Below are 11,779 nucleotides of genomic sequence, written 5' to 3'. Positions count from 1 at the left end.
ACAGTCGTCGATATACCGACCGTACAGTTCGGGAGTAGGACCAGTGAAACTGGAGAATATTTGGGCCTCAACATAACCAATGAAGAGGTTCGCGTAGTTGGGGCCCATTCTCGTCCCCATGGCCACTCCCGAGAACTGCTGATAGATATCTCCCGCGAACGAGAAGCAGTTGAGAGATAGGACAAGTTCGGCCAGACGAATGAGTGTGGAGGTGTCGGGTTGTGGGTTGGGGCGTTGGTCTAGAAAAAACTTCAGGGCACGCAGCCCCTCGTCGTGGGGGATCACTGTATAGAGGCTCTGGATGTCTAGAGTGAAGAGAAGCTTAGAAGGGCCGGGAGGGAAAGAGAAAGAGTTGAATAGACGAAGCGTGTGGTTAGTGTCATGAATGTGGGAAGGGAGAGAAGCCACTAGGGGGGCGAGGACACGGTCTAGGTATTTTGAGATAAGCTCGGTGGGGCAGTTGCAGGCGGAGACGATGGGGCGGCCAGGGTTGTTCGGTTTATGGATCTTGGGGAGGAAGTAAATGGTGGGGGTGCGTGGGGTGCGAACAATAAGGTTGGAGGCGGTGGCGGGGAGACGGGAGGAGAGGATGAGGTCATGGATAGTGGAGGACACAGTCTGTTGGTAGCTGGGCGTGGGGTCGGAGGGCAGAGGGCGGTAGAATGAGGTATCTCGAAGTTGACGGAGAGCTTCGGCCTTGTAGAGGTCCGCGCGCCATACCACTACGGCTCCACCCTTATCAGCCGGATCGAAGGGCCGAGAGTTCGGCTGGGGAGATGTTGAGTCGAGAGGGACGCCTGGAAAAGTTAAACCAGCCCACAGCGCGTTGGCAGGCGCCCGCGAAAAGATCAACTGCTTGGAAGTAGTTGATCCTCGGAATTTTGCAGGAGGTAATTCGCCCTAGAAAATTTCCAGAAAGTTTATCCTTGGAACTTTCCAGGAAGACCTCGGGATTTTCCGGGAAGTCCTCGGAATTCTCCAGGAAGTAGTTCATCCCCGAATTTTCCAGGAGGTAGTTCACCCTCGAAAATTTCCAGGAAGTATTTCTTCCTCAGAACTTTCCAGGAAGTAGTTCATCCTCGAAAATTTCCAGGAAGACCTCGGAACTTTCAAGGAAATCCCATCCATGGAACTTTTCAGACAGTCCTCTTTGATTGGTATTCATGCTGGTAGCACATAAAAAGCATCAGTGAATGGAGGTGGCTAAAAAGAAGATAAGAGATTGAATGACAAGACAAGTGATTAAAATAACATTTAATTTAATTATTTATTGATTGATTGATTTATATATATATATATATATATATATATATATATTTCTTTTTCAAATTGGAATTTGATGAGAGGGTATAGAAAGTTTCATAAATCATAATTCTTCAACAACAGAGTCTCAGCACTCTCTACATTTCTTTCTCTCTCTCCCTCATACATTTAAAAGAATTTATTTATTATAATGATTATCATTAATAATTGTATTATTCAAATAGTGTTTGAAATAAAGAATTGCTCTGATTCTGAAGAATACAAAATGGTACAATAGTAATATAAATGAAATAAAAAAAACAAAATTTGGAAAAAAAAAAATCTTATTTTTAAGTACATTGTTGCATAATTAGGCCAAAGACATTCTGTGATGACAGTAGCATTGACAGGCAAAGAAGGACAAAAAAGAAGTATAAAAAAAGTTTTAGAATGTCACCCCCTCCCCCATCATAAATCCACAGGCTGGGGTGTAGGAAGATGTAGTGTTGAGAAGTAAATTGGTAGAGCAAAGGCCCTTCTTGTTCCATCTATGATTCACAAAATTGTGTTGACATGCTTGTACCATTCCAAGTTGATTTGAATTGCTCTGGAATAAAACACTCCGTCTGAAAAGGGAAAAAAAAAATTTAAACTGACAGATAATCTCTGCGGCATGCAAATTGTTAAGAATTTCAAAATCAAGCACCCACTGTATTCAAAAGTGACATTCCAAGAATGGTTCCTGAAGATGATCTGAACTAAAAGAGTGAAGTGGGTCCTTGGCAAGATATGTAGAAGCAAAGATCGCTGGTAGTGATGAGACTACATTTAAATTAATTGGCTTGATTAACTTTGACAATTGCACATCCTGCAGGTCTGAATATTCACATATTACAAAGGAATATCAATGCTAAACATTCTACAAGACTTTGAAGAGTAAGTATTTCCAGCCAGATGGTGCTTTACGCTACCTTAGTAACATGAGGGTGCCCCTAAGATGAAGAGCTTCAGTAGAATACCCCCCCCCTTCACATTCATTGGACCTCACACTACTAGACTTTTTTTCATGGAGACACTTAAAAGCTTAAAAAACAAACAACAACTGAGTTGAGGACATCCATTGAATGACAATGCACACAAAATACCGAATGAAATGCTTGTGATGTCTGTACGTCATCAGCAGTGCTAAAAGCTCATGGAAAGAAAACTCAAAGGTCCGTGCGTTGCAGAGAGCAACAATGTAGATTATATATGCAGTGTGTGTGTGTGTGATAATTGCTTACTTGGAATATATACATATATATACTCCTATGTGAATTCACTACTTGAACCACAACAGCACAACCCTTGAGCAAGACAATTCATTTCACACTGCTTCAGTCTACTCAGATGAAATGAGTAGCAGTAGCAGGTTTGGGAGTGGGAAAGGTTCCCTCCATAACAGACTGCTACTCACAGTCAGTTGTCTTGAAATACGAGGGTACAGGATTGAGACAGGCATGGCTGTGTGGTTAAGAAGCTTGCTTTGCAACCATCTGATTTCAGGTTCAGTCCCACTGTGTGGCAGCTCTATGTGTGTGCATCGTTGTGTCTGTATTTTGCCCTTCCTCCACTACTTGACAGCCAGTGTCTGTTTGCTTTACAACCCCATAACACAGCAGTTCGGTAAAAGAGACCAATAAAATAGGTGGGACCAAACTTGAAAAGAAGTACTGATGTCGAAACTGTTCAAAGCGGTGCTCCAGCATGGCTGCAGCAAGTAGAAGGTATGTTACATGAAACAAAGTTAAATGAAGAAGCAATTGAATACATACGTAGTCTCCATCGCCTTTTGGGACAAGAACATTAACCTCTGAAGATTTAGCAGTGATGATCTCTGTGTCCAAAGACTCGGGGCTAAGGTAGACCATACATCCATCTGTTTTCTCAATACTCACTGTTGGAACTTTGCCAGTCACCTGTTGCAAGGATGGGAAGAAAAACAATAATAACCTCTTGAAGTAGCAAATGACATTTTTTTTGGGGGGGGGGGGGGTCAAGGGGGAAGGCAGTAGCCATGGCCCTTTACAGGGTTTCCAAAGGAAAGGTGCAAGAGAAGGAGGATAGCTTGAATGTTGTTTGTAAAGTGAATTCTGGTAAACACACCTGAGATGCCAGGTAGAAGTGATAAACATAGTTTAACCTTCAAGCAGGCCATGAAGGGATTTGAACTCAAACCATAAAAAGTTGGAATAAATACTGCAAAGCATTTGGTGAGATGCTTTTACAAGTCTTGCTTTTTCACCTCAAAAGGATGACAAGCAAAATGTCCTGAGCAGGTACTCAGTGCCAACTGAATCATAATCAGATATGTTGCCAACACTAGAGGGCATTAGTTACAAATCTCAATGTTTCTCTCTCTCTCTCTCTCACACACACACACACACAAACCATCTCCCTAACTGATTAGCTTTCTCTTATGAATATTTAAAATGTCTCTAAACTTGGCCTCACTACAAAATATGTATCCACTCTTCATCTCGGCTGCTGGTTCCACTCTTCATCTCGGCTGCTGGTTTCTGCTCCTTTAAATGCAAAGGTGGCAAGCAGCATGTAGAGTCTGACTTAGATGCTTAGTGGCATCTCTTCCAGTTCTTTATGTACTGAGTTCAAATCCTGCCAAAGTTCATCTCTTCAGGGTTGATTAACTAAATAAAGTACAACTGAAGTCAATGTCGTTGGCTTGTCCCCCTCCCCTCAAAATTTGCTAGTCTTGAACCCTGCAACCAGACTAACATTCTGTTGCAGGAGAATACTGTCACCTTCAACATTTATCACTGGCTCTAGTAACCAAATTGTCCGAATTTTGGTCCTCTTCTCAGTGCACAGATCCTCACCGTCCATCTCTCAAGCCAAAGACCGATAGAACTATACCAAGTCATCAACGAGACAAAATGAATTTACTTCCTACCAACAAATTAACATTTAAAAAAAAATATACCAGAAAGATTTATTCAACTTGCTCGATTTAATAATCAAACCAGCAACAACAAACTCTAAAGACTTTTCAATGAGGATCGGATGATATTTAAGATATAAAGTTCAGAAAACAACACTTTTTACTTTTTAATCTTTTGGTCAGGCAGGAAGACGGTGCCCCTTGGCCCATTTAACAAGGCTTACAAGACTGATGGGAGGGAGGTGGCCTTAAATTTGAAATTTGGCCTGAATGCTTGCAAGCTGGTGGTCAAACATTTGGGGTTAGGAGAGTTCAACTAGAAATTTTTGAACCCAAGTCCTCTCCAAACAGATTGCTGGGAATGCTGCTACCATTCTTTGAGAACAATGGTAACTAAAACAGCTTCCCAGTTACTTTATGTAAAATAATTAAAAATTGAAACAAAATATTAAAAAAAAACAAAACTATAAATGAAAGAGAGGTGGTATCAGATGGTGAAAATCGTAGGGTTACAAAAGAGGACAATTTTCAATATGTTCAGAACGTAACAGTAATTAGAACATCAGTTATTTTTGCAATTAACAATAATGTTGCATAGAAAGACTTTTAGATTTGGAAAAAAATGTCTCTAATTAAAGTTCTTCATTCATAATTCTATAATGCAAGTCTAAGCTCACCTGTGATTGAACACTGGAACAGTTGATAAATTCAATGGAAGAAATGACATCATCAAAGACAATTCCACATTTTGTGCTGTTATCTGAAGAGAGAAAGAGAGATGAGACTTATGAAGAGGACAAAGAAATATCACCAACACCAATAATGTCATAATCAGAAGACATGATTGTTCCACTGACTAGAAATAACAGCCAGAGATCCTGCACACCACACCCTCTTTACACATTGAATAATCTGATGAAAGATTATGCCCAAAACATTATACATTCTCTGAGTTATAAACTTAATAATAATTAATTGTGAACATCCATTGGACTTGTGTTGTTTTTTGCTTTTGTATTTGATCTGTTTTGTAAATAAACCACAAAGAAGAGAGGTTGGTCATAGCTGAAACATTTTTGATCGGAAGTCTGCTTGAACAAATCTGATTTATGGCTAAATAACATCAATCATAATGATTGTCTCTCAATTATTATCCCAATCACATGCAGCAGGCATGACTGTGTGGGGAGAGAGAGAGAGAGCTTGCTTTGTTACTAACTGGTTTGGAGTTCCATCTTACTGCAAGGCAAAACTTGCCTGTTACAGCCTTGGGCCAACCAAAAAGTCTTGCCTCTTGTCTTCAGCAGCCTTTCATGGGATACAGCAACAAGGCAGGCCTCAGTTCATCACCAGTAGATGTCACCACCTCATGGAACATTTGGCTTCCTGTATGTGTTATGTCATATCTACATACACACACACATTAGTAAAAGCATAGCTGTATGGTAAGAAGCTTGCTTCCCAACTCCATCGTTTCAGGTTCAGTTCCATAGTGTGGTACCTTAGGCAAGTGGCTTCTACAATATCTCTGGGGCTGACCAAAGCCTTGACAGTGGAAACTGAAAGAAGCTTGTCAAGCATGGGTGTCTTACTGTCTTCAAGCCTTGACATCATGTGATGGTTGTAAACGAGTGTCCATCCAGTTTTCTGTGGAAACTCTTGTTATGAGGAAATATTAGCTTCCTTGGAAAGAGATGAGAGTTTTAATGACAGCAATGTATTTGGCCGTAGAAAATCTGCTTTAAAATATTCCATCCCACTCATATGAACATGGAAAAGTGGGTGTATCTATAAGGAAGTCATTGGACTAATTATAAATGAAGAAACAGTTCTGTGAAGCAAATCCCAGACAATATTGTAGTCCGAGATGCACTGTGGTTTTTTGTAGATAGGGGGTTATCTCCCTTTCCACACATTGTTAACTGCACATAACGGAAATGTCGGAAGATACAATGATGATGATCTCCTGGAAAGTGTGGGGGCAGAGTCTGGCATGGGGTTCACTGTAGTACAACAGAACTTGGACATTGGTACTCAACTTTCCTTCATCTACAGCACTATATCTGTTCAATAACCAACAAATCATTCTGCACCTGCCAGCTACTTGGCATGAAATGATGGAGGCACTCACAGAATGGAAAGAGGGCCAGGCGAAGAACACCTGATGCCAGATATTCAAAGTTGGATAGGAACGGGAAGGATTGCAGTAAATTGACCAAACAGGAAAGAGTTTGCAGCATGGAAGAATCTCAGTCTAAGTTAGTAGCTGAGGAGAGAGGCCAACAAATTAACTGCAGTCAGATGAATTTGCGTTGAAAGAGGAGAGGCAACAGGCAGGACTGTTGGTTATAGTAAAATTGGCTCAGGTGTGGCTTGCATGGTAGGAAGTTTGCTTCCCTAGGTTCAATCCCAGTGCATGGTACCTTGGACGAGTGTCTTCTACTATAGCCTTGGGCTGAACAAAGCCTTGTGAGTGGGTTTGGTAGATGAAAACTGAAAGAAGCCTCTGTGTGTGTTGTCTATAAAATAAGTACTAGGCTTAAAAAAAAAAAAGTATTTGAGTTGATTTGTTTAATTAAAATTCTTCAAGGTGGTGCCCCAGCATGACCTCTAACGACTGAAACAAATAAAAGATGAAAACGAGTACCTTACTTGGAAAGTGGTGAGGATTGGCAACAGGAAGATTCGATGGCTTTTTGAATTAATGCAAACATGAAACAGAAGATATGAAAATGATGCACTTACCTACAACAATAGAATTAACTTTGCCAGTTACTTTGACAACTGAATTCCGACACTTGTAGATGTAAACAGTTTGCTTCATGCTAGTGTCTGTCAACTGGATGTTTTGGTTGTTGTTTTGATATTCCTGGAAGGTAAGAAAAAGGAATTACCAGGAAAGAGAATCAGTGGCGAACCTATATAAATATATATATATCTCTCTCTCTCACTCATGTATGGGTTGACCAACATGTCTTGTGGATGAAATTGGTAGATAGAAACTGTATAGAAGCCTGTGTGTGTGTGTGTGTGTGTTGCCACTGCTTCAGTGATGATGGTCGTCATGTCTCTCAAGCAAAACATTCAATACCAGTTCAAAATGCAAAGACATGGAATAAATTCTTTAAACAAGAAAGGAAAGGAATCTGGTTAGAAAAAGGGTTTGAAGAAGTTTTAAGCAACGCACACCAGCATAAGAAGCTGGATGAAAGTAATTTAAAGGGTTAGATCAACTAAAGGAAGAAAGGAAGGAAATTCTTTCCTTTTTGCAAATCACAAGGTTTCGTGTGGCCAGAACTTTTATTTCCATAATGTTCATTAGAAGAGAGATAGATTTCCTCCTGGATAGGTCACATTGTAAATAGCTTTTCTAATGCAAGGAAGAACTGAAGCTAATGAATCACTCATCACTAACAACAATGAGCAACACTATTCTCTAATATGTGGTGGACTTTTATGTTTGGGTGAAAAATGCATGAGAGGACCACTGTTGGGAGTTGGACTTCTTGTCTGACCATCAATCCACTTTTGCCTCTCCACCCAACACATCAGGGTTAGAAACAAAGTAAAAAAAAAAGTCAAGCCAAGTGTGTTTACTTACGATGATCCATTTCTTGTCCTGCAGTTCTATGAGAGGAACATTTGTCACTGGAGCATTGCCACCATAGGAAGGAGTTTTCTTAGAGCTGGCGTTGGCAGGTGATTTCACAGGGCATGCTCCATCCTTTCGTAAGGTTGGGTTTTTGTGGGTCTTCTGGTCATCAGAAACTTTCTTTAGACCTAAAAGAGAAGCAAAGTTAAAATTATATGAGAGAGAGAGAGAGAGAGAGAGAGAGAGAGAGCATGCTGGGGAGCAGAGAAAGGTTGACATGACATTGAGGAGACGAAAAACAGCAGATTCTTTTATGTAAAGCGCTTCGGTTTCTACTAATTCTTCCATTTTCTATAATAATTTCTCATATGGCCATAAAGCTAGAAATTTATAGAGAAAGTATGCCTGTAGATTATTGGTATCCATCCATTTTTTGCATCCCGTTCATAAGAGGGTTGTGGCAGTAGAGTCCTCAAGTACCTCCTGCACAGGTTCCTATCAAAAGCAATTCTTGTTACACTTTCAAGCTGGATTCCCAAGAGTGGCCAATTGAGAGTAAGGATCCAACCATCTCATTCTTGATTTACCCCAAGGTCTTCACCTGGTTGGTTCAGCTTGAACAATCAGTCTTGCAATTATTTCCTTCAGCATTCTATTCCCATGTCCATAACATATGAGTTGTGGAGAGTAACAGCTTGGCAGGGAGAGGTTTCTTTCAATATGAAAATAGTTTTTTAAAAAAATTAACAAACGGCATCGTCCATCACATAGGTTAACTATGAATATATTTGAGCCCTAGGTAGAAGAATCTATTTGAAAAATATATTGCAGCCTTCACCCAGTGCCAGTCCAGACAGTAACAAGCCTAGGAGGCATGGAGTAGGAACACAAAGGATACAAGCATTTGTCTTTTGTAAAATCTGGAATTATAAACCAAAGTTGAAATTTGAATTCAACACCTAAACTAATTATCACGCTCGCTCTTCTAATTCTGCCATATCTACCATGACATATTCCTAGAAAATCTTTCAATAAAGAAAATTATTGGGCCATCCCTTAAATAATGCGTTTTTTTCAATTGCAGGAAGTAATTACCTTGTTCTTATTCCTAGTGCAAGTACTGAAGAGTACAGTTCGATTTTAACAGTTATTTTTTTCAAAGTTATAATAGAAGTGACAAAGGAGCATATTTTGCTTTGTGAGTTCAATAAACTCAACAATGCAACGGAAAGTGCGAGGAATATTAATGCAGTATATGGGGATCAGACAATAAGTGTAAGCCAGTGTCTACGGTGGTTCCAGAAATTCTGAGCCGGAAACTACAGCCTAGAAGATGAGCCTCATCCTGGAAGATCTGTAGAGCTTGACGAGGACATCCTGCAAACCCTGGTGGAACAAAATCCCATCATAACTATTCATCCAAAAGGATGAAAAACAAGGTTCTAAGCACTTGAAACACAACTGAAAACTTGAGGATACCTAAGGTTACATGTAGTAACCCACTGCCTGCAAAATAATATTGCCCAAAAAGAAGTGGAGAAGTTGTTTTTGTCAAAGTACAAAGACCTCAAAATCGAAGTATTCAAGGTGTGGGGCATGAAGGTGAAAACAATACCTGTAATAATTGGGCAGGATAAAAAACATATGAACAAAAATGTAGAAGTGATACCTGGACCCTCAACACTACACACTATCTAAAACATATCCCTGCTAGGAACAGCCCACAGCCTACACAAGACACTATCAATTTAATAATACAATCCAAACAAAAAGAATCCACAAACACAAGACACTCTATATAGCAAATATCCAATAAAATAAACTACCACCTACAGGCTAGATACCCTACACATTGCACACACAACGCAATATAAACACTAATACAAGAAAAGACTGCAACCAGGTCCCCTAACAAAAGAAACTGATGCAAAACAATACCGGAAAAAGTTTGCACTTGCCCAACAATAAAAAAAGGACACAATGCTGCACACACCCCACCAACACAGAGCTGTGGGCAGACAATGCAGAAGAAATTTGCTTGAACAATAATAATAATAATAATCTGTTCTACTGGAATTCTGTGATGCATGTAACCTTTTAATCTGCAACACTAACTTCAGGTAACCAAACAGCCACCTGATTAACCTACCAATCAGGTGACTCTGCTAGCCAGATTGATTTCATCCTCACCAGACAGCAGGACGCATGGTTGCTCTTAAATGCAAAGACCCTCCTTGGTGAAGAATGTAACCCCAGCATAGGCTAGTCATTAGTGACTTTAGACTTGAGGCCAGAAGGATGCCAAAAAGCAGACCAATCCAGAAAAGAAGGATTTGGAAGCTAAAGAACCCTTCACATGGTCAGAGATTTAGGGACATCCTCATCAAGAAATTGATGAGAGGGAGGAGGAGCTACAGACTTCAGACACAGAGGGTAGCTGGAAATTCCTACGGGACAGCTTGCTGAGTGCCACAGACCAAATCTGCAGATGGTTCAAAGTCCCTTCCAGACCTAGAGTAACATGGTGGTGGAATAAGATGGTAGAGAAAACCATTAGAGCAAAGAAACAGGCCTGGAAAGCCTGGAAGAGTTGGGGTAGCAGGGAACTGTACCAGATAGCCAGAAGGGAGACTGGGCGACAGGTATACATAGCCATGGGAGAAGCAGAAAAGAAGTTTGCCAATGTTCAGCAATGTTAGGACCAAAGAACTGAAGTATTTCGGATTGCAAGATTGTGTGTGAGAGAAAATTGTGATGTCACAGGAGAGAAATGTGCCCGGGTGGATGATGGTGCACTTGCTTTTAATGATTCTGAAAAGAAAGAGGCTTGGATGAGCCATTATGAAAGACTGCTGAACATGGAGAATGAATGGGAAGAAGAGAGCCTACCAAATGTTGACCCAGTAGAGGGACCAGGTATCCGAATAGACATCTCCCTGGTAGATAAAGCAATTAAGGGTATGAAGTCAGGAAAAGCCTCTGGCCCAGTAGGAATCACTGCTAAGATGCTTAAAATATCTGGTGGTGTGGGTTATGGCCTAGTCACCCATATTGTAAACCAGGTAGTTTAGCAGCACCATAGTCAACTGCTACAAGAGTAAAGGTGATGCTTTCGATAGAAATAACTACAGGAGTATCAAACTGCTGGATCAGGTGATGAAAGTCATGGAGAAGATCATAGCCCAACTAATTAGGGAGAGAGTCTGCTTAGATGAGATGCAGTTCGGTTTTGTGCCAGGTAGAAGCACCATTGATATGGCAACTGCAGGAGAAATACCTAGGCAAAGATAAACCCCTATACCTGGCTTTTGTGGACTTGGAGAAAGCCTTTGACAGGGTCCCCCGATCCCTTATCTGGTGGGCGATGCGGAAACTATGGATTGACGAATGTTTAATAAGGGCTGTACAGAGATGCCATTAGTAAGGTTAGGATTGGCAATGAGTATAGTGAGGAATTCCGGGTAGAGGTAGGCGTCCACTAAGGATCAGCCCCCAGCCCCCTCTTATTCATCATAGTCCTCCAGGCAATAACAGAGGAATTCAAGACAGGTTGCACCTGGGAGCTCCTCTGTGCTGATGACCTGGATCTCAGCAGAATCACGACCAGAACTAGAGAAGAAATTTCAGGTGTGGAAGCAAGGTTTTCAGTTGAACGGCCTTAGAGTCAATGTTGCAAAGAGCAAAGTCCTAGTTAGTAGGAAGGTGAACACATCACAAACCCCTTCAGGTAGAAACTCCATACGATGTACCCAGTGTAAGCTATGGACACATGAGAGGTGCAGCAACATCAAAGGAAGGCTAACAGGGAGGATAGCTTTCATGTGCGGCAGATGCACAGGGACAATAAACACCACAGATGCTCAGAAAACAGATTCCATTATGACAGAACATTGCCATTTTCAATTCTCACAGTCCTATACATGCTCCCCCCCCCCACCCGGCCCACCACATCCTACAACGTCTTCACATCTTCATCACATGACAACAAATAAATGACAAACAAACAA

General features: G+C 40.9%; 1 protein-coding gene across 3 annotated transcripts in view; it reads right to left on the bottom strand.

The window, feature by feature from the left end:
• Positions 1 to 1,242: 1,242 nt before the first annotated feature.
• Positions 1,243 to 11,779, bottom strand: part of LOC106884250 (adenylyl cyclase-associated protein 1) — a 105,048-nt gene continuing 94,511 nt past the window's right edge. For all 3 annotated transcript variants that reach the window (XM_089351763.1, XM_089351764.1, XM_089351765.1), the window contains 5 exons: positions 7,782 to 7,960; positions 6,926 to 7,049; positions 4,858 to 4,940; positions 3,057 to 3,200; positions 1,243 to 1,868 (listed from right to left, as the gene is read on the bottom strand). In XM_089351763.1, the coding sequence (XP_089207889.1) occupies positions 1,791 to 1,868; positions 3,057 to 3,200; positions 4,858 to 4,940; positions 6,926 to 7,049; positions 7,782 to 7,960 (608 nt within the window). In that variant the 3' untranslated portion in view covers positions 1,243 to 1,790. The remainder of the gene's footprint in view (positions 1,869 to 3,056; positions 3,201 to 4,857; positions 4,941 to 6,925; positions 7,050 to 7,781; positions 7,961 to 11,779) is intronic.

The sequence above is a fragment of the Octopus bimaculoides genome, chromosome 4 (genome assembly GCF_046866305.1).
Source record: "Octopus bimaculoides isolate indiv1 chromosome 4, ASM4686630v1, whole genome shotgun sequence".
NCBI classification, from domain to species: Eukaryota; Metazoa; Mollusca; class Cephalopoda; order Octopoda; family Octopodidae; genus Octopus; species Octopus bimaculoides.
This window is presented reverse-complemented; position numbering and strand designations above follow the sequence as displayed.